Source organism: Marmota monax, unplaced genomic scaffold, assembly GCF_021218885.2.
Source record: "Marmota monax isolate L192 unplaced genomic scaffold, Marmota_monax_Labrador192_F-V1.1 WCK01_AAM20220418_F8-fsc00006, whole genome shotgun sequence".
Taxonomy (NCBI): domain Eukaryota; kingdom Metazoa; phylum Chordata; class Mammalia; order Rodentia; family Sciuridae; genus Marmota; species Marmota monax.
This window is the reverse complement of record NW_026693712.1, coordinates 23,605,963-23,633,643: the sequence shown is the minus strand read 5'-3', so window position 1 is coordinate 23,633,643 and position 27,681 is coordinate 23,605,963. Positions and strand designations below refer to the sequence as shown.

Below are 27,681 nucleotides of genomic sequence, written 5' to 3'. Positions count from 1 at the left end.
ATCAATCAGTAAAATGAAAAGATGTCCATCATCTCTAGCAATTAGAGAAATGCAAATCAAAACTTCAGTTCTTTTGATGGGGATTTGGGTAGACTTTCTCTAACAGACTGCAAGTGTAAGGATCCTTTCTAAGCTTTATTTATGTAGGACCAAATTTTTACCAGCGTTATATTGCTTTGGTAGCCACCACAAACTTAGTGGCTTAAAACAAGAAAAATGTATTATCTTACAGGTCTAGTGGACAGAAGTCTGATAGGCCCTACTAGACAAATCAGGATGTCTGCCAAGCTGCGTTCCTTTCTGGAGGCTCTAGGGGAGAATCTGTTCTTTGCTTTTCCCAGCTTCTAGAAGCTAAATGTATTCTTTGGCTCAAGGCCCCCTCCCAACAATAGAATCACTCAGACCTCTACTGTCCTTACTTCTCCTTTTTTGGCCTGACTGTCCTCTCTCTTTTTATTCCCCTTTATAAGGACCCTTGTGATTAATATTGGCCTAACTGAGTATTGTAGAATGATCTCACCATCTCAAAATCTTAATTACATTAGCAAAATTTCTTTTGTCATGTAGGATAATGTATTTGTAGACTTCAGGGATTAGGACCTTTATTTTTTAGTTGTAGTCGGACAGCATGTGTTTATTTTGTTTATTTTTGTGTGGTGCTAAGGATCAAACCCAGTGCCTCATATGTGCTAAGCATGAGCTCTACCCTGAGCTATAGCCCCAACCCCCAGGACTCAGACATTTTTGATTAATCATTATTCTGCTTACCTTAGGAGACACTATTCAAACTAATGTTCGTATGCTGACTTAATCCTCATAACAACTATGAGTTAGGTGTTATTAATTATCTCCATTTTATAGATGAGGAGATTGAGGTATGGAGAAGTTATGAAACCTGCCCAATGTTGCATGGCCATTTGATATGGAGCCAGAATTCAAATGTAGCTTGACTTTAAAGTTTGGTTTTAATTTTATTTCTACAGTCACATGCTGTATCTGTCAAAGTAATTTTTAGAAAGCCATACTTTTATTATAGTAGCAGCAGCCATAATCATACCTTTTGCAGTGATTAGTTGATGGCAGTTTCTGAACTAATTTCTTTCACAATCATTCCAAGGCATAGAATCTGCATTTTGTCTATAAGGAAACCGAGGCCCAGAAAAGTTACTTCCTTAAGGTAGTAAGGTAGAATTTAAATAACTGAATATACTTAACTATTGAACTAACCTCCCTTTATCTTTATCTGGTGAAGAAGGGCATTAAATATAAAAGTAATCATTATTTGCTGTTACATTATTAGGAACATTTGATGACAGAATCAAGAGTTAAGACAGAATCAGATCTTGATGGGATAGAGTAATATCCTGAGTCTAACAGAATTATATTGAAGGGGGAAAAATGCATGAATGAAAGGTGAGATTGATCAGGAATTTCAGATACATATACATTGGGGAAAAGTTTTGCGTCTTTTGCTACCATTGATGACATTATAAACAATAATATTTTATCTAAAGTTCTCTGAACTAGAAATTTGATTTGATTGAGTGCAGATCTTATTACCATGGTAAGAAACATTCTAAAATTATTTTGATATTCTTTTTCCAAAGTGCCTGTGCTGCCCACATCAGTTGAAAAACCATAACTTCTTAAACTGTGGTTAGTGAAAATAATTTTTGGTTGGACCATAAAGAATTCATAATCTTTGCCCTAGAAAGGGAGCCACACATTCTACCCTGCCCATGAGGTCATAATTATCATGCTGTGACCAAACGTAGGTCAGGTTCTGTGTCATTTCCCAGACAATCCATGAAGTCCATCCTGTTACTTAGGACTTTCCTTCCTGTGCTCTTCTTGTCTTTTTGGGTAAGAAATGAATGCGATACAATGAAGATTTTTTTCAAAAATTTTCTTTTTTTTTTTTTTTTAAATTAAGTGTTTTTTTTATTTGAAATTTTTGGGGCGTGAGGTTAACATTTAGTCCTTTGCACACTGTTTTTGTCTCATCTTCTCCCTCTTTCTTTTTCTTTCTCCTCCTGCAAATATTTGAGATCCTTCTATGTACCAGGCATTGTGCTGGGAATCAGAGTGCCAGGAAGAGCAAAATCGCTATGGTGCCTTTTCTCAATATACAGGTCCATGTAGTAATGAAAAAGTGGAAGCAATACATGAATTAAGTGGATATTTGTGATATTCTGTGGAGGAAAATAGTATCAAGTTGAGATAGAGAATAACTTGAGGATGGCTGAGAAGGCTATACAGAAGTGAATTGGGTGAGAGCTGAAGCATTGTATATACAAAAGACATGTTCAAGGTACAGAGATGTGGGGAGGAGCTGGCTTGGAACTGGGACACAATCAGCAAGAAGATGAGAAAGGAAGTGGTTGCACCTTCTTATTGAATGTGGTATACCAGAATGAGTGTGTGTGTTTGCCTGTAGGTGTTTTACTGTTCTAAGTACAACAAGAAACAAGCACTGTCTGCTAAGAAAGGTATTGCAAGTTGAATATGGGCATGGATGAAGGATATAGCATGTAAATGGGAAATCAGGTGGGAGGCTTCTGCACTAGGCCAGGTGAGACTATTGGCGACTTGAAAGCAGGCTGTTAGGAGTCCAGAAGGAAAGAGGTTGACTGACTCAATGAGTTATTTTAGAGGCAGGATAGAAAGAGCTTATAGGTAGTTTGAGTGTGTGAGCATTGTAAGGAAGGAGGAGGAAAACAATTATCACACCAAGATTTTGAGGGTGTCCAACCAAGTGAAGATTAAAGGCACTTAAGGAGACTTGAGGTCTGAAGTGGCTTGTGGTGAAGGTGTTTTGGATTTCACTTTGAAGCCCAAATAGAGATGTCAGGTAGGCGTTTGAATATATGAATCTGTTTTTAGAGAAGAGATTTCAGCAGGAGATATAAATATGGGAGACATCATTACAACCAGGAAATTTAAATCATGGAATGGATGAGATCATGTCAGGCAGTGTGGAGAGGTAACAGGGCTTAGGAGCTAACCTTGAGTTCTCTAACATCCACCTTCCCTGGAATCCTCCTCCAGATACCCCTGGAGGGAGAGAAGGAGCCAACTAAGGAGACCGATAAATTGTGGCCCAGATGGAAACTAAGAACATGTTGTCCTGGGAGTGAGTGAAGAAAATGTTTCCAGGAAGAAGGAGTGTTTTACTGTGCTGCGTGCTCCTTGAGATGATAAGTAAGGTCAGCGCACAGTATTCTTCACCAGGCTTGAAATGTGGGAGGCTTTGGGGACTTTATGAGGGCACTTTTGGTAGATAGACAGGCACAGATTGAACTGGGCAGGTAGAATGCATGGGTGTTTATTGGAAGGAGGGATTACTTGTAGAGATTCTTGATAATCCCTGTACATTGTGAAGGATAGGGTATTTATATATACACACAAACATATGCATGTGCTTGCATATGTATATACAGAGAGAAGGTGAAAGAGAGGATTTATTGAGAGAATTTGTTCATTTAGTTATGGAGGCTGACAAGTCCCATGATAGGCTTTCTGCAAGTTTGAGAACTAGACAACCTGGTAGTGTGGCTCATTCCCTGTCCATGGGCTCTGATCCTTGGGAAGGTGGGTATAACTCTCAGACTGAGACCCAAGGCTCAGAGTCTGGGGGGGGTTGCTTGTGTGAATCTTAGATTCCAAAGGAGAACCTGGAGTTCTAGCATTCCAAGGCCGGAGGACCAGCTAGAAGGGGTGCCCTTTATGTGTTTGTTCTGTCCAAGCTCCCAGCTGATAAGGAGGTATCTGCCCACATTGAGGGCTGACACTCAGTCTAATGACTCACATATCAACCTTCCCTGGTCCTCCTCTAGATCCCCCTGGGGCAGCCCAATCATTCCAACTAGTGCTAAGAAACATGGGTTTCCCTTTTAGCAGGAGAGAGTGGGGGGGGTCTCCTTGCTGAAGCATTGAGAAAAATTAATGCTTTAGCAGCTATCTGGATTCTTTAGTTCAGTCAAGTTGACACCAAAAATCCCATGAGTTAAGGAAGCAGAGGAGTTTGACTTTTCAAAATTTAAATAGGCTCTAATATTATACAAGAATATTAAGAATATAGAGGTATATAGATACATGGAATATAAGAATATTTAGAATATAGACTATAGACATTAAGAATATAAGAATACAGAATTGGTGATATTTGACTATTTTTGGCTTAGGAGAATGTCAGTTTCATGTAGTTTCATATAATAGAACATGTTAAACTACTGAGAATGAATTGCTTTTAAAAGGAGAGTTTTGATGGAGCTGTATTGAGGGGGTTTAACTAAAAGAACAAAGTTTGAGCAGTTGAGAGGGATGGGATTGGAAGTCAGCAGAAGCTGGGGAGAGAGGAAGACACATTTTTTTCAGTTGTAAGGAGGAGGAGAAGCTGTGAATGTTCAGCTGTGCTTGAGTGATCAAGGTCACTTCAGTTCCCAGCAGCTAGTGTCCTCCCTGGGGCAAATAATTACGTAATAAGCTTAGATTTAGCTGTTGATAACAGTCATTGGTTTTGTTCATAGGACTGAGTAGGTGCTGTTCCTATTCTACTTCATAGTAGTCTCTAAATTTGCTCTCTCAAATGTCTTAGATATCTGATTTTTTTTTTTTTGCTGTGTTTTTTTCTCTTTCACCAGTAGCAGAGAAAATCAAATATGACCTCCTTCTCCACTCCTCAGCAGTGCAGCCCTGGTGGCCTCCCTATAGAACTGATTAGCAAATCAAAGAATAAAGTGGTTTTTTTTACAAGTGACTTTCTTACCCTACAGAAAATTGTTTTTTATTCAATATTACTATCAGTATTCTTTGACTTATTAGCATAATTGAAACATTATGATTTCTATTTCTTTAATGCAGACTGTATATGTATCTTTTTTAGGTCACCACTCCTCTCTTACATATATGCAGTTTGCTTGATGTGTATGTCAAGAATTTATTTCTTTATTTCACTGTAATAATAGTTTTAAAAATAATTTTTATTAGACCATTATGCTTATATATCCTCAGGCTACAGTTTTCTCCATGCATTTAATTTACCATATAATCCTAGGTACTGATCATTAATTGTGTTTTTAGAGCTACAATGAGATTGAAAGTTGTCTTTAATGCATGAAGGATCTTTCCTCATGAAGCATCTCTTATAATGTTTATTTTGAATGATACTTTTATTCATTGATTATGGGACCAAGGCCATTCCTGGGAAGGGTCCTCTTCTTTTTCAGTGTGTACTTGTTGAACTATAGACAGCTTTGCTGTATAAATGGGCCACAAGTGATCTTTTTGTTAAAGCACAGAAAGTTCTGCCCATGTATTAAAATTTTAATAATGTAATACCATAAGCATAAGATAAACATGGCATCTTTAAAAGCTCTGAGATCATGGCATTTTAGTCATATGACCATCTTTCACCAATAGCAGAGAAAATTAAATATGCTCTAGACTAAGCTAAAGTCTTATTTTATAGAAGTCAATAGCTTTATTGAAGGTGAGACAAATCAACAAGTTGTAATTCTACTTTGAATGAAAAGAACTTGATTTTCTATTATCTGCTACACTCAAAATTGTAACACTGAAATGTATTTGTCTTCAGCATTGGAAGTATTCAACAGAATCTATCAGAAGTGACTTAAAAAGGCCACAGTTCATGATATTGTGATAGAGTGAAGAAAAGTTTTCCCTTTGTTTTTGTCACCCTTTGTAACATGTCTGTTTAGAAAGAGATGTACAGGTTAGTTGACTGTGTACTTTACTCTCAAATATTTTTGCTTTGGTTGAACTTTAGGTTATGCCAAAGAACATCTTTTGGTCTTTTCATGGATAACCATTCATAAGCAACAGTGATGTGTGCTCCTGGAGAAGGTTTTGAGTATGATACTGCTTAACAACTTTGCTTATCTGGAATACACATGGTTCACCTATAAGCAGCTAGTGTTGCACTGATCACTCGTTGCCTTCGCTATGCCATTTCTAGATGTAAACTGATGTGTATTCTCTTTCTTGCTTGTTACTAAGGGAAAAGGTCCTTGTTTTGCAGGAAGAGATCTGTGCTAAAACCTTGTACTTCCCTCATGTCTCTGTATATGCCAGTGAGAAGAGGCTTCAGATTCTACTCTGTGTTGACATGCTACTTCACTCCAGAGTGACAGCTGCTTTCAAGGATGAGTTTTGATTGTAGGGGGCTGTTTCTGTGGAGAGATCTGTGAGAATGTCTTCTGGGTCTGTGAGAGCACTGTGCAGTCTTGTGTCCTATGCCTGTCTATAAAAAGGGCTTTGGTCATTCATCCCCAATGTCATGTTCCCTCTTCCTAAGGTAATTTTCTGCCTCTTGGCTATTTTTTCTTATTCCAAATTTTCTGTTCTAGTTTCTTCAGATTTCTGACCATTCTAGCATAGTTTGCTGAAATAACTGGCCTTCTCTTGGTAGATCTCAGTGTGTTGCCTTCTCTTCTGCTTTTTGAACTGACCAGTAACCTGTGAGTATAACTCTGATATTTCTCATCCCACCTTAGCATTACAAAATCAACAAATACTCATAGCAGGTTAAAAAGAATATAAATATATCTAGTTTTTAACTATCTTGATTTATTTTTCCAGAAGTATAGCATGTCATACACACAATTTCATATATTTCATATATACTATTAAAAAAACTTTCTCTATACTTCATTTTCTGAAAATACCTCTCCTGCTATTTCTATTTTTTAAAAATTTATATATCTAAATTTTTGTGGCTGCATACTGTTCCATGATATAGCTCTACCATTTGACAAGTCCCCTTGTTTTGAACATTTAGGTGTATTCTTTTTTCTTTTTTCTTCTTCTTTTCTTTCTACTGCCATTATTTCCTGGTGATGGATGTCTGGAGTTGTTTGGTCACCATCATGATGTTACTTTTTTAAACTTAAATTTGAGCTTTTTGGGATATGGGGTTTGGATCTTGCTTACAGTGTCACTGTGTATTTATAGACTAGGGCATGGATCTTAAGCTTATCTGTCTTCCCAGAATGTTGTATTATGCCTGACGTAGTGGGTGTTTGCTAAAGAATTGTTGCATTCCAGAAATATGAGGGCCATTTAACAAATAAATGAGTATCTACTGTATATTTGGAATCTAGGATATAGGGTTGAATAGGACAAAGATTGTCCTTGCTTTTATAAGCTGAGGTATTACTAAAAAGCAGTCTGAGTTACTGATGGTATGGTTCCTTAGAGGATGTTCTTGTTTGTGGCTAATTGAGAGCTGATGAACTGATTTCATTGTCCACTAGTATTAACTAGTTGAGATGAAATATCTTTCAGGTTCATATTTTTTAACTTTAGTAAATAACTCATATTAGTTACACTGAAATTTAAAATTTTATACCTGAATATGATATGCTGTTTTACTTAGTGATTCCAGAGACCCAGGTATCTTTTAGGACTGAGTTTTGGGAGAATAGAAAATATACCTCAAACTATTTTTGGACCCTCTGTTGCATATTTTAAAATATGATTAAACAAAGATTTTAGCTATGAAAAAAATTTTTGCTGTAAATTGTTGTTTTATTAATGCCAGCTTTTCATGCTTTCTGTGATTCCACTTGTAAAAGTGGAAAGTAAAGGGTGAGTGGTGAGTGGCTACCCAAAAGGGCAGCCAAATAATTTTTTTTTAAAGAAATAAGTATGCCTAAGCAGAGCTGTATTAGTGTTTTATATAGATGCCTTTCTCTTTTATATTTTAGGCCCAGCTCTCGGTGTTACAAGAAAAAATAGACCATTTGGAACGTTTGCTGGCTGAGAATAATGAGATCATCTCAAATATTAGAGACTCGGTCATCAATTTGAGTGAGTCTGTGGATGATGATTCGAAAGATTCTCAAGGCAATTTCAGCCAAGGTGCTGGCTCACAACTTCAGCAATCAGAGTTGTACATTCAGGTTGACCCTAGTGACTGTCTGTCTCTGTCACAAACTGGAAGTCTGCAACCAGATGTGCAGGTAATATAGACATTCACTAATAATCATGAAACATTTTTTGTTTTGCTTTTAGGTTTTCTCTGGTGTCTGTTCTTACTGGTAAGTTGTTTAAACTCTGGATTCCAGTTTCTCTATTTTGCAGAAGGATTTGATTTGTCATATCACTATTTTTTTTTTTTAGTGATAAAATTTTGGAATTTTGTGTCACTCCTGTTTTCTTGTGAAAAATGGCCTATTTGTATATTTTTCTATTCTTATTTCCTATAATGTTTGAAACCATTGGAGATTTAATTTTCCCCAAAGAGATTTTCTTCATTCCTTTAGAAAACATAATAGAAGCCCAGCTTTCACTGTATGTCTGTTTTCATACAGTGTAGGATTAGGTATTTTCACAGTGGAGGAGCATTCTAGAGCTGTGCTTTCCAGTATGGAAGCTGTCATCACATGTGACTGCTGAGCACTTGCTATATGACTAATTTGACTTGAGTTGTGCTCTAAAAGTAATATAAACACAGAGTGTTTCAGACTTAAATATGTGAAATATCTTAATTCATTTATATAATTTGATTATACATTTGAGTTGATAATCTTTTGCATATGTAAATTTAAATAAAATATATTATTGAAGTTAATTTCTTCTGTTTCCTTGTAGTAGAAAATTTAAAATTACATATTTGGCTTTTATTCTATTTCACTTGGACAACATTGTTCTAGAGGGTACTGGAATCAAAAACTAGGACTTCTTCAGAAAGGACTGGTTTCTTAAATGCTGGGCATCACTCCTGGCCCTGCTCTGCAAATTAGCAGAGGGCTATGTTTAACCTTGTGCTTTAGACTAGAAACTGGAACTCTGGGGGGGGACCCTAAAGGGTGAATATTTTAAAGTTAGACAGAATTAGTTGGCCTCTATCCTGGCTTTAGACTGACATTTCCCACTAATTTCTTTAGGCACAGAACATGATACCATCTCAAGGCCATGGCTCATAAGCCAAGCTGGAAGTGGAGCTAGCCAGGCCTTGCACCTGCAACCTCACCAGCTAATGTGTGGACACAGTCAGATAGGATCAGAATCCTGTACATGGCAGGGAAATCTCTTTCTGTGAGACTTGGCTTCATTTTGGTTTTTATTGAGTACTACATAAGTACCTAGCTTGGTCAGCCATGCTGAAGGAACAGTAAAGCTATTTTTTCTGTGCATGTGAAATTAATGGTTAAACTTTAACTTTTGTTCTTTTATATTTTTAGATGTTGGATGTTTACAATCTAATTCCTTTTGATAATCCAGATGGTGGAGTTTGGAAGCAAGGGTTTGACATTAAGTATGAAGATCATGAATGGGACGATGAGAGCCTTCAAGTCTTTGTGGTGCCTCATTCCCATAATGACCCAGGTAAAATTTGTACTTCAAAAAAAAAAAAAGAAGAAGTTTTCAAATTTCTTTAGACCCAGAGTCCTTTAATGAGAATATGGGTAGAGCTTACATCTAACATTCTTGAGATATTATTCTCTGACTTTTAACAGTAATGTATTTCTTTTATGTCATTATGTTCTAGTGTTCTCATTTTATCAATTTATGTGCCACTCAAGGATAATACATGTGCAGTGTGAAAAATCTTAGTTTTTGGAGGTGAAAGTTGTGCACACTTAAGGGTACTAAGGCAGGGTGCTCATGGGAAAATTTGAATTTTTAACTTGCAGAAGCAGTGTGAAGAGTGGTCACTGGTATCAATCAGGCCGACATGGTATAAATCCTAGCCCTGTCTGTCAGAGTTAGATGATTTCATATAAATTACTTAATCCCTCTGAGGCTAAGTTTTTTTTTTTTTTCTGGTATAACCAGGATAATAGTATCTCCTTCACAAGGCGAAATGTAAGGGAATTGTGTATGGCATACGAGTAGCTGCTGTCTTATCAATTATTGTTATTTCATGTGATGGCTTTTATTTATTGGTGCCAGAGATTTTTTTCTTCAAGGTAAGGGGAAATTGCTACAATTCTAGTGGAGCTTATGCTTTGATATGTATATTTGATAGTGAATATACAGTATAGAGTGAAAACCCAGTGAATTTAGATGAGGCATTTTATTGTAATTCATTTCTGAAGACTTCTATAAAAGGACTTCTTTTTTTTATTAATTTTTAAAATTTGTTTTAATTAGTTATAAATGACAGTAGAATGCATTTATGCACTTTTATATTCATAGATGAGATGTGATTTCTCATTTTTCTGAGTGTACATGTTATAGAATCATATTGATCATGTAGTCACATATATACATAAAGTAATAATATCTGTTTCATTCTACTATCTTTCCTATCCCCACATCCCCTCCCTCCCCGCCCTTCACTTCCCTCTACCTAATCTAAGGTAACACTATTCTCTCTGCCTTATTGTGAATTAGCATCTGCATATTAGAGAAAACATTCAGCCTTTGTTTTTTGGGGGGATTGGCTTATTTCACTTAGCATGATATTCTCCAACTCCATTCATTAATTGGCAAATGCCATAATTTCACTCTTCTTTAAAGCTGAGTAATATTTCATTGAGTATATATACCACATTTTCTTTATCCATTCATCTCTTGAAGGACACCTAGGATAAACATTGATGTGGCTGTATTAATGTAATATGCTGATTTTAGGTCAATTGGGTATAAACCAAGGAGTGGGATAACTGGGTCAAATGATGATTTCATTCCAAGTTTTCTGAGGAATCTCCATACTGCTTTCCATAGTGGTAGCACCAGTTTGCAGTCCCACCAGCAATGTATGAGTGTACCTTTTCACCACATCCTCGCCAACATTTATTGTTGCCTGTATTCTTGATTATTGCTATTCTGACAGGAGTGAGATGAAATCTTCAAGTAGTTTTTTAATTTGCATTTCTCTAATCGCTAGAGATGTTGAACACTTTTTTCATATATTTGTTGATCAGTTGTATTTCTTTTTCTGTGAAGTGTCTGTTCAGCTCCTTAGCCCATTTATTGATTCGGTTATTTGTTTTTTTGGGTGTTTTTTGAGTTCTTTATATATCCTAGAGATTATTGATTTATTGGAGGTACAGTCTGTAGGCTGTCTCCTTACGTTATTGATTTTTTTTTTTTGTAGAGAAGAAGCTTTTTAATTTAAATTCATCCCATTTATTGATTTGTGATTTTACTTCTTGTGCTTTAAGAGTCTTTTGTTAAGGAAGTCAGATCCTAGGCCGACATGGTGAAGATTCGGGCCTGTTTTCTTCTGTTGGGCTCAGGGTCTCTGTTCTAGTGCCTGAGTCTTTGATCCACTTTGATTTGAGTTTTATGCAGGATGAGAGATAGAAGTTTAATTTCATTTTGCTATATGTGGATTTCCAGTTTTGCCAGCACCCTTTGTTTGAGTAGGCTATATTTTCTCCATTGAATGTTTTTGGACCTTTGTCTAGTATGAGATAACCATATTTATGTGGGTTTGTCTCTGTGTCCTCTATATGTGTATTTTGGTGCCAATACCAAGCCATTTTTGTTACTATAGCTCTGAAGTATAGCTCAAGGTCTGATATTGTGATGCTTCCTGGTTCACTTTTGTTGCTAAGGATTGCTTTAGCTATTCTGGATCTCTTATTTTTTCCAAATAAGTTTCGTGATTGCTTTTCCTATTTCTATGAAGAATGTCATTGGGATTTTAATAGGAATTGCATTAAATCTGTATAACGCATTTGATAAAATGGCCATTTTGACAATATTAATTCTCCCTATCCAGGAGCATGGGAGATCTTTGAATCTTCTGAGGTTTTCTTCAATTTTTTTCTTTAGTATTCTGTATTTTTCATTGTAGAAGACTTTTAACCTCTTTTGTTAGATTGATTCCCAGGTATTTAATGTTTTTTTGAGGCTATTGTGAATGGGGTAGTTTTCCTAATTTCTCTTTCAGTGGATTCATCGCTGATGTATAGGAATGTGCTTGATATATGGGTGTTGACTTTATATCCTGCTGCTTTGCTGAATTCATTTAGTAATTCTAGAAATTTTCTGGTGGAATTTTTTGGATCTTCTAGATATAGAATCCTGTCATCAGCAAATAGTGATAATTTGAGTTCTTCTTTACCTGTTTGTATCCCTTTAATTTCTTCCTTTTGTTTAATTGCTCTGGCTAAGTTTCAAGGAAGATGTTGAATAGAAGTGGTGAAAGTGGACATAACTTGTTTGTTCCAGTTTTTAGAGGGGATCCTTCCAATTTTTCTCCATTTAGAATGATTCTGGCCTTGGGTTTGGGTATGTTCCTACTATTGTTGAGGTATGTTCCTACTATTCCTAGTTTTTCTAGTGTTTTGAACATGAATGTGTGCTGTGTTTTGTCAAATGCTTTTGCTGCATCTATTGAGATAATCATGTGATTCTTGTTTTTAAGTTTATTAATATGATGAATTATGTTTATTGATTTCCGTATATTGAACCAACCCTGCATCCCTGGGATGAACTCCACTTGATTGTGGTGCACTATCGTTTTAATATGTTTTTGTATGTGATATGCCAGAATTTTATTGAGAATTTTTGCATCTATTTTCTTCAGGGATATTGGTCTGAAGTTTTCTTTCCTTGATGCGTCTTTGTCTGGTTTTGGTATCAGTGTGATATTAACCTCATAGAATGAGTTTGGAAGGGTTCCCTCCTTTTCTCTTTCGTGGAATACTTTGAGGATATTGGTGTTAATTCTTCTTTGAAAGTCTTGTAGAACTCAGCTAAGAATCCATCTGGCTTTTCTTGGTTGGTAGGCCTTTGATGGCGTTTTCTATTTCTTTACTTGAAATTGATCTATTTAAATTGTGTATGAATTCCTCATTCAATTTCAGTTGGTCATATATCTCTAGAAATTTGTCGATGTGTTTGATATTTTCTATTTTATTGGAACAGAAATTTTTAAAATAGTGTCTAATTATCTTTTTTATTTCAGACATGTCCATTGTGATATTTCCTTCTTCATCTTGTATTTTAGTAATTTGAGTTTTCTCTTCATTAGCATAGCCAAGCGTTATCTATTTTATTTATTTTTTTCAAAGAACCAACTTTTTGTTTTGTCAGTTTTTTCTTTTATTTCAATTCCATTGACTTGAGCTCTGCTTAATTATTTCCCATCTTCTTTTTTTGGTGTTGATTTGTTCTTCTTTTTTTAGGGCTTTTAGAATGTAGTGTTTAGACACTTATTTGTTGAGTTTTTATTCTTTTACTTGAATGTGCTCAATGCAATAAACTTTCCTCTTAGTATGCTTCTATTTTGTTAATTTTCTGAATATCTCAATTTTGTTTTCTATCAGAGCACCATTATTCCCTTGGTACTTTGAAGGTTTTTTTTTTTTTTTTTTTTTGGGTTTACACACAACTTACATTTATCTTCCACCAACATTCTTTCCCACTAGTTTATTGGCATGTGTTGTTTTCTGTGATAATATAACTTACAGCTTTAAGTCTGGACACAACACAAGTCCACTTTGACTCCCTTTTTGACAATTTTTTAAGACCTTTGCTACTTTTTTGCCATCCTTAATTTTTATGAATACCATTTCTTAACCATTTTTTATTTCTTAATACCATTTTTTAACATGGGCACTTAAATGGAATAATAAAATCTGTGGTTTACCAGGCAGGGTGCCAAATGTTCTAAGTATCTAATGCTTATAATAACCCTTGAAGGTTGGTGCCCCTATTCATGGAAAAGGTGTTAATCAACTTGCCAAGATTATGCAGGTAGTAAGGGGCATCACATTGCCTCCTGTCAGTTTACTTGTGTGTCCTACTAGGGTAAACTTGAGTGGCAGAGAACATGTGTCCTATTAAAATGTGATCTCATACTTAGTGCAATATTTGCATATAGTTATTGCTAAATATCGCTGATCTGTCTGCATGTACCTCCACCACATGTTCACACTGAACACACACACCTTAGCTTGCACATACACAAAGATGTAGATATTTACAGCACTTTTACTTGGTCTGTTTCTAGAATGTAAACTCAATAAGGCCTGGAACTCAGTCTTATTCGTTGCCATGTGTGGAATGCCTAGAATAACTGGCACAGAGTATGGAATCATTGTGATTAGGCTGAATAAATCAAAGGAGTAATGAATCTAACTTTCCTGAGTAGGTTGAAACATTGGACTTGCTTCTTTTTCTCTGTTTTTCTTTAACTCCTTTCCTGATGTCTGTTTATTTCTATTCTTTTTAAAAGTCTTACTTAAAATGTACTTTGTACTTTTGTTTACTAACAACAGATAGCTCTCTGAGGGCAGTCATTCCTCTTCCATTGTAGACTTTTTGCTTGTTTGCATTATGTTTCCTACCATAATCTATGTTGTTTTGTGAGAGGACAGCCCCAATAAGTGTTTCTGACTACAATAAATGAATCTGTCTGTTGGTGTCCTAGCAACTAGAGTTGAATCTTTTTGTCTTAGTAAAAAAATGTTAATGACCCTTACCCTCAGGCCCTTCTCCACTTGACTTAAAAATAATGGTCAGAAACAGACTTTTTAAAACTAAAGTGATTTTATCTATCTAGCAAAATTCTAGAAGAAAGAACTCACTGTCTTTTCTTAATAATTTTCACTATTCCTTAACAACAGAATATTGATAAACTAAATTATTTTGAAATATCACGAAAATAACTTTTTCAGTAGGCGAAAAAAAAAAGTATGTGCACATACAATTTCAAGTCAAAATGAGGCTTCTTAAAGGGAAATCTTTGTTGGATACTCCTAAATGAATATGCAGTTAGGCAGTTTACTTTAAATGAGATTCTTAGAGATTTGTTTGTATTTTCTGTAGCAACAATTTAAAACTTTAATAGTTTTTTTTTATCAGTGGATTTATGTCTTTGGGGGATCAAAATATTTGAAATAAATATTTAGAAGATTTCAGTATTTAGTCTCCTAAGAATTTATGTTGCTGTATCTGTGTAATATATGTGGGTATTTTTCATTTTGGGCTGAGTTAGTAATATCCTGTGAGAAAAGATAAATTTCAAAATAGATTTGTATCATAATAAAATTCCTAATTATGTCTTCTTCCAGTCTGTAAGGACAGGTTACAACTGTCATACAATATTTAAATGGTTTACATGAGTTAAAATAAAATTGGAAAGGAATTGTTAGGTAAATGCTGATAACTTTGTACTGTTATGGTTTTGAAAAGTTTTGAATCATAGACCATGAAATTAAATGCTAGTTGATTGATACATGTTCATGTTGTATTTAATAAGCTGATTAAAACAGAATTATAGTACCTTTGTATCTATAATCTTAATTCTTTGCTTCCCACTAGTTAAACTGCTGAAATATTTAGTTAATTTTCCTTCAAAGAAATCACAGTGTGTAGAGAAAAGATAAGGTATGCTAAATGGAAGGTTGAACAGCATATTGTTAGTTAAGCAATTTGTAAAATGAACATTAGAAAATAATTCCCCATGTGGTATGACTCTAAAAATAGTAGTAAGACTTAGTTTCACAAGTGATACTGGGAAATAATTTTCTTTTGTGCATTTGCAGTTCTTTTGAAGAATTGCTTATTGAAGCAGTGAGATTTTTAGTTTTTTTTTTTTTTTAATTTTTTATTGTTGGTTGTTCAAAACATTACAAATTTCTTGATATATCATATTTCACACTTTGATTCAAGTAGGTTATGAACTCCCATTTTTACCCCATATACAGATTGCAGAATTACATCAGTTACACATCCATTGATTTACATATTGCCATACTAGTGTCTGTTGTGTTCTGCTGCCTTTCCTAGTTTTCTTAACTAAGAAGACTGATTTTTCTATTATTATATAATCATTTGAAATGAATTTGTTTATGAATTCTTACTCTAAAAATGTTTGTAAAACAAAATGAAAATGTGAGCAAATCACAGTATGATATTACAGTCAAACTTTTCTGTTTGAATACTGTCAAGTTAGACAGTGAAAACGGTTCTGGTCAGCCATCACTGGTTAATGTCTACATAGATGGAAGGCCTTTGAGACAGAAGTCTGGCTATCAAAGGAAGCTACTGATTGGAATAAGATGGTTAGTAGCCAGAAAGGTTTGTGTGTAGACAGTCTGGGGAGTACACTCTTTGGTTTAGCTGCTGCAGAATAAAGTAGGTTCTTTGGTTTTGACAACCACCCTGGGAAATTTGATTTCCTGGAGCTCACATAGTATGAAGAAGAGCTGAGAGGTACTAGCATTTGTTGCCTGTTTGGCATGGAGGGGAGTGGAAAGTGGTTAACTAAGCCTCATTTAACAGGTGAGGGCAATGATGCTGAGGAGGATGTAGTAATTTTTTCCAAAGTCAGTCAGTGATAAATTCTCTGAGCTTGTGAATTGAAGCCCAGGTTTGTCTGATTCTAAAATCCATGTTCTTTCCATTAACCATACTGTGGCTTAAGAAATTTTAATTCAGATGATTCTGTTCTTTTCTTCTTGCTTTATGGGTATTAGCAAACTTAGCACTCCCCCCCCACCTTCTTTTTGGTACTGGGGATTGAATTCAGGGGCACTTTGCCACAGAGTTATAACTCTAGTCCTTTTTATTTTTTATTTTGAGACAGGATATCTTTAAGTTGGTGAGGCTGGTCTGGAACTTGCTGTCCTCTTGTCTCAGCCTTCTAAATGTGTGCCACTGTGCCTGACTAATTTAGCACATTTATGTGGACTTTGTATTGTTAATAGGATGGTTAGATTTAGTGAATAAAAACACAGGGTATTCAGTTAAACTTGAATTTTCAATAAAAGGTGGATAGTATTTTATTATGTGAATATATGTGTTCCAAATATCATATGGATCATACTTATGGTAAAAGTATGTTTGTTCATATAAAATTCAAGTCTAACTTGGCATTCTGTATTTTATCTGGCAACCTTAATTGTTAAGAGAATGATAGCATTTAAGAATTATATGATTCTCTAGAATTTTGCTTTTAAGAGATATCCCTTAGAATTTGTGAGGTTCCTTTTAGAGGAAGAAAATGCAGATGGTTTGGACTGTCTTTAGACTTTTTTCCTTGAGTAGCACTTAGGTTTAGTGACTCCTAGAGATGTAGGTGGTCATTAAACATTTTCTCATTCCCTTCATTTCAGTTAACTCTATTAAGCCTGGGTGCTTCACAGCTCACCTGTGCCCCAGTTAAAAAAAAAAAAATTGCTGATGCTTTACAGAAGTTACAATGTTCCATGCATTGTTCTGGGCATTTTACACACACACACACACACACACACACACACACACACACACACACATTTTAAACATGGAGTCATTTTTTAAATAACTTTATTTTGTTTATTTATTTATTTATCTTTATGGGGTGCTGGGGATAGAACCCGAACCCAGTGCTTCACATGGGCTAGGGAAGCACTCTACCACTGAGCCACAACCCAGCCTGGCATTTTACATATGTTAAATCCATTACTTCTTTCAGCAACTTTTAACAGAGTTCTATTATTATTCTTATTTCATAAATAAGAAAGGGGCAGGAGAGAAGATGAATAATCTGTCTGTGGCAGAACTGGATTTGAACCTAGGTGATCTTGGCTCCAGAACCAGGACTTGTAACTGTTCTTTAAATATGATAATGCCATTTGTGGGTATGTGAAACCACAGGCAGAGCATCTAGGAGGAAAGTCTTTTAAGTATCCCCATGCCAAACATCATCTCTGTTAGTATTATTAATCATAAAAGTGATTTTTTTTAACTGTCTTGTGAAAGTGGACACTTCACTGCACCATTTCATATCTTTTTTGCCTCGTGATTTTTGTAATCTTTTCTTATTGAAATAGATATCTCTTCCCTTAAAATACTACATTAGTATGTGAGAGAGTTAATCATTTTCCTTATTGCAACATTTTTTACAATGAGGAAGTGATTTTAAAACAGTGTTTTCCAGCTTTTAAAGTGGGTTCTTCTCTAAAGCCTGGTAATTTGTGCCACCTATCTGACCACAGGCTTGTCTCCTTCATGTACCTGAGAATAACTCATCAGCGGAAGTCACTCTTTTGTTTTACTTCTAACGATGTCTCTCATAGACACTTTTTTCATTATTTCAAGCAAATAAGCTCTGCTTGGGAAAGACATAGTAGGCCTGAAGTGTCCTTAGTTGGTGTTACTAGATGCTCATAAATGGGATCTGTAAAAAGAAACCAAATGAATTTTGCATACTTTTAGAAATTATTTTGGAGGCTGATCTCACAATTGGGGGTTTCATATATCAAGGTGTATGCAGGTCTTTTAAAGGACACTTTAAAAAGCAATACAGTAAGGGGTCACAGCTGGACGACATACACACACAGCTGCGAGATGAACCAAATCCCAGCTGTCCTAATGGTAATGCAAATAGATTCTTGTGGTGTAAAGTTTTCAGTGACATCACATTAGGTGAAATTAAGAAGTACTGTGTCTCAAACAACTAATGGAAGTGAAGCTAATAGATCTAGAAAACTATCAGATAACACCGAGTCACCTGGAAGAAGAAAATGGTGGTCTTATTTTGGAAACCTGAATTCAAAAGCATTTAGAGGAATCAGCAGGTTATGGGTTTCCAGAGATTTAATGGGTCTTTAGAAGCATTAGCTCTATCTTTAACTCTCTCCTTATCTCTCCAGACTTATGTCAGTTACTTAGTTCTTTTTTTTTTTTTTTTTGCTTCATTGGTCCTCTTATTTCCCTTGGTCTATTTCCACTGCAGTTTGAAACCATTTTTTTTGACTGAATTGTTGAAATTGTCTCATTTCCTGTATTTGTTTCTATTTTACCTTTAAACTGTATGCTTTATACTCTTGGTACAGATATTTTTGAAAGCACAGAACTGAAAACCTTAGTTTCCTCCTAATTTTCTGTAAGAACAAGAATGGTTTCAAATATTTTTAATATGTGTCCCTACTTCTATTTTTCATTTTATTATCTTCCTATTTCTACCATGTATCCTACAGTGCAGTTGTACCCAACTGCCTCCTGCACCTGAAATTAATATATACTTTAAAGGATTATGTTATTCTCTGTATCCAGCTGATAACTAATCTAAGACTGAAATCTCTCTTCTACTCTTCTGGTTATTTATGTATGTATGTATGTGTGTATGTATGTATGTATGTATTTCCACAGCAGTTTGTTCATATTTTCACTGTAGAATCTATGTTCATTTAGCTTTGCTTTATTACTTGTGCTTATTAGATGCTCAGTACATCTTTGAATGAATAAACTAGAATGTTAATTAAAACTCTTTCACAGTTTATCAGGGTGGAGAAGCAAACCTAACTTACAAGAGAAACCTTGGAATTAAAATTAATAAGGAGCATATTTGAGTAATAGTAATACCAATTAAGATTATAGGTCACCCCTTAAGTATAAGACTGGATGTTGTGATTGAATATTGAAGGATCCACCAGTGATGGAAGAAACCTGTTGATAATTTGCTTCTAGAGAATAGCTCAATGACTATAATAAGGAAGCTTGCTTTATAAGCCTATTTATATTTATTTTTAAATTTGAGAATACTCTCAAATTGAAAGAGCTTAAAGCTTACTTTTGATGTTTTAAATATTTGTTATCAATTTGTTACTTAACTGAATATAATTATTTTTTTACTCAAAATCTTTTCATGCCTTCTCAGAAGTTGGCACCAGTTTAACTTTTGAGTGGAATTAATGTTCTCATTAAAAAACATTATTGATGCAGCCAAAATCACAATGATATAACAGTGCTGTTTTTGGTGGGAGTGTGCATCTTCAGGGATCAGTGTTTTAAATCATCTTAGGACTGACAGGGCCTTTTTAATTATTAATATTGTAGAAACCTAAAGGACAAAGATAATTAGGTTGGCCTCAGAATAGAGTGAATATACTCAAGCTATAGTATAATATCTTTTACCTTTGGTTTCATTTCTAGTTGAAGTACTAAATTTGCATTTCTATTCCTCCATGCCTTCCCCCGACACCCTCCACCTCGCCTCCCAGTCCTTTTGGTCATACATTTCATTCATCTCTCAGGTACTTATTTACTGAACTCTTGTGTAGGTTTGCAGTAGGTGCTAGATTCATGAAAATGACTGAGTTGAACTTTGGGTTATAGTATGCCCGGGCCTGCTTCAAAAATTTGTAGATCTGGGGCAGAAGTACAAAGAGACTCACATACCCTGCTTCTCAATATTTAAAAGTCAAAAGTCAAAACAATAGATGGCTTAAAACAAAAAAAGAAAAATAGAAATCCCTTTGTGATCTGGAAGACCAAGTGTAGCTTTACTCTTTAGACTGCTTAGGCTCCACATTCCCACTGGAGTGTGATGGTATATATGGGAAGAGTCTACCTTGGGAGTAGTCTAGTACCCTTTCCTCCCAGACCTGGCCTTGTCCCAAACCAGGAGGAGCTTTGCTTGCAGACACCACAGTGTTCTGTCCACACCCCAACAAACTGCAGCCTCTTGGCCCTGCTTGGGTAGGGAGGTTCCAGTTGCAGGTTCAATGTAGGCTGAAGAAACCAGCTTGGTGCTATTTGGACACAAATGTCTGAGCCTTGGTACTTGGAGAGCATGACAGGCTCTGGGTGGGCAAGTTCTTTAGCCTATGGATTTATCCTGTGTAAAGTGGTGTGGTTGGAGGACAAATGGGGAGATCCTTCTAAATCAGGGCCAGATACTTCTTGTCTAGGTACTCAGGATAATATTGTTCATGCTCATGTACCCCACCCTGCAAAAAAAAAAAAAAAAAAAAAAAAAAGTGTTCCTTAAGAAGATCAGATCTCCACAGATTCTAAGCTATAATCAAGAGTCCAAAATTTAAAAATAGTGATTTATCAATGAGTAATTATAGGTACTAATTGTTTTTGCACATTTAAAATAGGCAATAGAATTTTCAACTTTGTAAGTATTTTACTTTAGAACTTAAAAAACAGTGTGCTGAATTTGGATTTAAACCTGCTTTGTGGAATTTCTAATTATTCACTTATTATTTTAGACATTTCTCCACTTGTTTAAAACATCTATTAGCTCTTTTGTGGGTTGTAGGGTGGTTAGAATGAAAAAGAATAAATTGAAAGGTATTTTTAATGCTGTTGTAGCCCTGGTTCAATTTCTAAGTGTATTCAAGGGAATGAAAAAAAAAAAAAAAAAGAAACTGAATTGTCCACTTAAGTAAATCAGCTTGCAACTCAATGTCCTAAGATTATTAAATCTAGAGATAGGAATATAATTTTATGTCACAAGAATTCATCCCATACAACTTTTCATAAAATACTGTCTGATTGGTCTCATGTTAATATACAATTGTAGTTTTTACAGTGATTTAGAAAAAGCAAGAACCAATTCAGTGAAAAAGGGAATACTTGATTACTCTATTGTATAACAGCAATAAAAACTAATTTACTGTTATATTACTCAATATTGGAAGCTTGCAAGAGGCTATCTTTCAGTTCATTCTTCATTAATTGTGCTGTATTGTAGTGGTATTAGTATCTATTATAGATGAGTTTTATGGAAGGCTTTTAAGTTGACATCTCTGAGCTTGTATTTTGGTTCATGTAAATATCTTTGACATATTTTCTACATGATTGTTGAAGGGCAAATGAAGTGTTGAAGGCAAAATGGATTAATCAGTCACTGTGATTCCTCTCTGAAAACCCTTATGAGTTTATGAGTCTTTGAAATGATCTTAGTTCATAAGAAATTATAATTGTTGAAATTAAATAGTTATATTTTAAGAAAACCTTTTACTTATTTATCTTTATAAAGATTAGTCCTTTTAAATTTGCCAAGCTAGATTTTTGGAGTTTTTCTATTAAATTATGTATAGAGGCATTCCACTGCTCATAGTTCTTTAATTTGGTTAATAGAAAAATAATTAGGAATTAGTTTTGACCGTTGCTAAAGTTTAGATAAAAGACACACATGTTGTCTTAAAGATAATTCTAACAAAGCCATTTAGGTAATTTACATGGTTCTTGTTACACATATATAATAAGAGTATGGTGCAGAAATAAATTTGCTTATCTACATTGGAATTCAGCTTGTAATAAGTAGGTAGATATAGAATACTAAATGTGAAGATGGTGCTTGATAAATTGTCTCTGCATTGCAGTCTTTTTTGTGGGGCTGGTAATAACACTAATTTCTTCCAGAACTGCGTTAGTTTACCATGGCTACTGTAACAAACTACCCTGAGCTATGAGGGAGTTTAAACAGCTGAGGTTTATTTTCTTATAGTTCTGGAGGATAGAAGTCCAAGATCAAGGTGTCAGGATTGGTTTCTTTGGGGGCTTCTCTCTCCCTGGCTTGTAAATGTCCATCTTCTCTTTGTCTTCTCATGGTCTTCCTTCTGTGTGTCGGTGCCCTAATCTCCTCTTTTTATAAGGGTACCAGTCATTTTGGGATTTACCTCTTTAAAGACTTTATCTCCAAATATAGTTACATTCTGAGGTGGTAGTAGGTCTTTAACATATGACACAGTTTAGCCCATTACAAGGGTAAGGATTGAATTTGATGTAAACTAAATTTGTGGCAACTAATAAGATATAGACAATTTAAATATTTTAATTATATACTTTTAAAAATTAGGTGTTAGAAATGTCTTTTTTATTTCTCCTTTACCTGGTTTAATTGTACCAGTGGGAAAAGCACAGTTGAAGACTGATGATGATAATGCTGATAGTCAAAATAATAGCAGCTAATGTTTGTCCAAAGCTCAGTTCTATGTACTTGATGTTTCTAAACTCAATGGTGTTGGCATGGACAGTGGGAATTTAGGGAATCCCCACTTAAGGGTAGTTTGGATTTTCTTTGCCCATCTCTGGGAATCCAGATGTGGATTTGGGCGTGGTTGTTATGGGGCAGAGCTCTAGGTTAATACCTCCATGAAGCAAGATGGAATTCTTTGCAAATCATTATTTTGTGAGATAAATTAGAGTTTTTCTAAAGGTATAGCTTTTTAATTAAACATGGAAAACTTAAATTATCCAGGAACCTTGTTTTGGTAACAAAACCAATTTAAAAATGGCTCAAGATCAGGAAGGGGTCCTATAAAGGATATTTCACACTCTTCCTGTTTGGCTTATCCAGCATCATACCTGTCATATTGTAGGTGCTCAGTAAATAATTGTAGAGTGAATGAGTTAAAGCAAGAAGGATAAATACAATCACAGCTGCAATGCCCTTTCAAAAGTGCACATTGTTTGCTAGCAGATTCAATATACACTGACTGTTAATCATAGACAGTCATTTGGGCACCTTATCTTTTAGTTCCCTTACATGTATGATGTTTGGAAGCAAATGAGTGGTAGTTCAGCTTGGATGTATAGAAACTTTCCTTCCTGTAAGATTTCATAGATGATTTATGCTACATGCTTTTTCCACAGTTTAAAATATAAATTTTAAAAGTAAGAAACTCATTAAATAAAAATCTTAGAACTTAGACTTGGGAAAAAATATTTTATAGATGAAAATACGTCATTTTCCAGGGGGTCCACTTTGCTTACAGGTGAAATCTGTGGCAGTGTTATATTTTTGCCATGACCATTTTAATTATATGCTATGCTTGGACCTGTGAGGTCTTGTTAAAAATGTTTCTTATAATGAAATTGCTAATGTTTTCGGTCTAAATTTCTATGATATTTGAAAAGTAGTAAAAAAAATTCAGAGAATCAAATTTTCAATACCTGTGATTTTCTTTTATTTAGAAAAAATATGCATAGATGTATACAGTTTGGTGTTTGATTAGTGACGTTTTGTGCTTCATAAAAAAAAAAAAAGAATAATGGACAGTCTTTGGGAACAAATGCCTGTTTGGGGGAGAATTCTTCTTCCTAATATCCATGTCAGTACTGTATGTATTTAACTTATTGCTCTGCTGCTAACTTTTAGATTTTAGTTTATACTTGTGATTTTGTTTGTCTTATTTTAACTTGTTTGATGGGTGGGAAATTTTAGATGTGGCATGAGAGGATACAGTTTTGATATATATTATAGGAAGGGAGTGTCAGTTTGTTAACACTGTTTATTTAGATTTTTAAAATTAAAAAAATTTCTTAAACTAGAGATAAGTAATTAAATTAACTGTTTAGGCATAAATAACTGCTTTTTGGCTCCAAGTCATCTTATTTTTCATTTTTCTTCCTGAATTTTTGTGCAGTTTTTAGGGAGTGTTTTATTGTTTCAGTATTCATGGGGTTTTTGAGTCTTATGTCAACTAAAATGGAATTTAATTAATTGAAAACACTGGTTAAAATTTTAAATATATCTTTTTATGAATGAAACATCTAAAGATGTCCAAAGGTAATGCAGTGGAATGTGAATGAGTTGTAATCAGACATGTGAATCAGACCTTTGTGGTATATTTGTGTCTTGGTTTAGGTTGGTTGAAGACTTTCAATGAATACTTTAGAGAAAAGACTCATTATATTTTTAATAACATGGTCATAAAGCTGAAAGAAGACTCAAGTCGGAAATTTATGTGGTCTGAAATCTCTTACCTTTCAAAATGGTGGGATATTGTAGATACTCAGAAGAAGGAAGCTGTTAAAAGGTTTGTTTTAAAGCTTTTTTTAAAATTTGGTAGTATTAATGATTAATTGTATAGTGAAACAAGTGTTAAATTTTTAGAAGGTGAATTTTTAGCCTTATTTCTGAAACTTTTATGTCTTTATATTCTTTTTTTCAATTGGTTTTGATTCATCTTTTAAAAAAAAAGAATTGAAACGTTTCCATTGAAATTCTTATTCCAACTTTATCCTAGAAATGGAATTTCTAGGTCAAAGGGGCTTAATATTTAAATTTTTTATAGCATATCATCAGAGTGATTTCTAGAAAAGTTATTTCAATTAATCTTTCAATCTTCTGTGTAGAAATGTACAAACTCCTCAGCTTATTGGTCAACAATATAATTTTTGAAAAACTTGGTCAATTTGTTGAAAAATATTTTAATTTGCATTTTTGATTGCTATCAGTGTTGCATATTTCTCTTAGAAACTAAATTTTTTGTGACTTGCTTGATTATACTTTTTCTTATTCACTTTTAGATATATATTTTTCTGAAGTTTTTGTTAATTATTAATCTTTAACATACAGACTTAAAATTTTCGTGTAGTCAAGTCTGTTAGTCTGTTTTCTTGTGATATTGCTTTTGCTTTTGTAATTAGGAAGATCTTCCCCAGTCTACAGTTTAGATAAATAGTTCCTTTTTTCTCTAGTTCCTTTTTTTTAAAAAAAAAACTCCAAATTTATGTCCTTCTATATAGTGACAGGTGGTTCTCTGATCACCAATTATGGATTATTTTATCTATTTAACATTTATATAGCACTGACTGCATCTGTCACTGTTCTAAGCACTTTACAAATTATAACTAACAATCCTTTCAACTGTTTTGTGAAGTAGGTATGATCATTATCCTCATTTTACAGATAAAGACACTGATTCATTGACGTCACTCTGCTAAACATGGCAGCACTAGTATTCCATCCAGCCTGGGCTTTCTACTTCCAAACATTGTGCCTTCACATGCTTTGCTGCTTAAAGATTTAAATAAGATTTATTTAAATAAGATTTATTTAAATAAGATTTAAATAATCCATCCTTTTCTACTGATTTGAAGTGCCATCTTTATTCTGTTTAAATATGTGCTGATTTCTGGGCATCTTGACCTGTTTCATGGACTTTACTGTTTAACTTTTTTTTTTAAATATGTATGTATATTTTTTTAGTTGTAGATGGACACAATACATTTATTTTATTTTTTTATTTTTATGTGGTGCTGAGGATTGAACCCAGTGCCTCACATGTGCTAGGCAGACTCTCTACCACTGAACCACCACCCCAGCCCCTCTGTTTGACTTTTAATTGTTATGGTTTTATGATATATTTCCCTAGATACTTTCAGTCTTCTCTTGTCTTTCTATATTGAAAGATTATTTTAATGAATGACCATTTAATTTTCTCAAACAGCTTTATAATTAATTTATTAAGTTCCTCCTACTCCATAAAAAAAAATCTTTGGATTTTGATGGAAATTGGCATAAACATCCAATGACAATTTTAGGGAGAACTGACTTCTATGACTTCTATCATTAATTGGAGCATGTAGACTCTGGAGGTACCAGGATAAGCTGAGTATCCACCATAGCCAAAGTGGCTAGCCACTCTTCTACTCTAGATATGTGTTATCTGGACATTTCCTCCAGTTACCCAAGATAAACTAGAATTCCAAAGTGTTGTGTATTACTTTTTAAATTGAAATGTTAGCAGCTAATTTAGATTAACATACATAGGTGTATGCACATGTACATACACACAAATGCACAAATACACAGCCAATCATAACATTTCTGAAGCCTTATTTTTATTTTTCAGTAGTGGGTATTGAATCTAGGGGTGCTTAACCACTGAGTCACTTCCCCAGCCCTTTTTATCTTTTATTTTGGGATAAGGTCTTGCTATTTTGCTTAGGGCCTAAGTTATTGAGGCTGGCATCAAACTTGTGATTCTCCTGCCTCAGCTTCCCAGAGTCACTGGATTCCAAACTTGTGCCACAGCGCCTGGCTTCTAAATCTTTAGTTTAGCTCTAGCTACCTACTAGTTGGCAAGCTTTTAAAATTTAAGAATTATCTTGTAAAACTACATGAAGGTCTGGAGTTGTGGCTCAGTGGTAGAGCACTTGCCTAGCATGTGTAAGGCACTGGGTTCAATTCTCAGCACCACATATAAATAAATGAATAAAATAAAGGTCCATCAACATCTAAAAAAATATTTAAAAAACTACATGGAACTTTTTTTGGTTTGACTAAGTTTTAAGATATAAAAATGCTTTTGTTTGTTTAGATCTTACATTACTCCTTATATACAAATAACATTTTATATTTTCTAAAACAAGATAATTTTATAGAAATTCTATTGATTTTTTTTTAGATTTTTAAGGATTTATTTCATCTGTACTTATTGTTTGCTTTTTTTATTACTTATTTTCTGATTTTTTTCCTTCATCTTTAATAGACTAGCTAAAGCTTTCACTTATTTTATTGGTTTTCACCTGCTCCCACTTCCCTCAGAATCTATTTGTATTTTTGTGGTTTTTAACTTTGACCTTTCTGCTTTCATCTTTCCTAATTTCTTCTGCCTGCTTTCACTAATGTTAAATGGGCCAATCCATTTATTTTAATAAGAAATGTACCTCTATCTGTCCTTTTTAGCACTGTTATAACTAGCTTTTACATTTTTACATGTAATTTTGTCATTATTGTATTTTTTTCGTAAGTATTCTGCAGCTGTACTTACCATTTTCTCTTTGACTAGAAAAATAATTTTATTTTAAAAATGCTCTTTTTTCCTGCTTTACTTTGTTAAAAACTTGCTTTAATGTCTTATGGTCAGAGAGTATGAACTGTGTGCTTTTTATTCTTTAGAGTATTTTGAGTTTTTCTTTGTGACTTAATATGTGAACAATATTGATGAACCTTCTAATGGTACTTAAAGAGGAGGTGTTGGTAGAATGTGCATTTTGATGGGTATCTGCTAATTCAGTATTTTAAAAATACTGTTTTCATCTGTGTATAGTTAATTCTGCTATCATGCAACATATTCATTCTTTAAAAAAAAATCACTGTGTATGCACAGTCATGCAATAAAATCACAGTGCTTGTGGAAAAAAATGAGGTTAGGGTGCATAGCACTGTAGAATTTCATCAGTGATTTGTGCTCACAAAGATCCTAAAAAAGGAAACCTAATAAAAGTGCTTGTCCAGTTTTA

At 34.3% G+C, this 27,681-nt stretch overlaps 1 protein-coding gene across 2 annotated transcripts in view; it reads left to right on the top strand.

Annotated features, from left to right (window-relative positions):
- Man2a1 (mannosidase alpha class 2A member 1) overlaps positions 1-27,681 on the top strand; it is a 179,055-nt gene that overhangs the window by 15,987 nt on the left and 135,387 nt on the right. Inside the window, exons 2-5 of one of the 2 annotated variants that reach the window (XM_058584317.1) lie at positions 3,049-3,206; positions 7,728-7,982; positions 9,207-9,351; positions 24,296-24,467. In XM_058584317.1, coding sequence (XP_058440300.1) covers positions 3,147-3,206; positions 7,728-7,982; positions 9,207-9,351; positions 24,296-24,467 — 632 coding nt within the window. In that variant the 5' untranslated portion in view covers positions 3,049-3,146. The remainder of the gene's footprint in view (positions 1-3,048; positions 3,207-7,727; positions 7,983-9,206; positions 9,352-24,295; positions 24,468-27,681) is intronic. The other variant, XM_046460088.2, reaches the window with a different exon arrangement.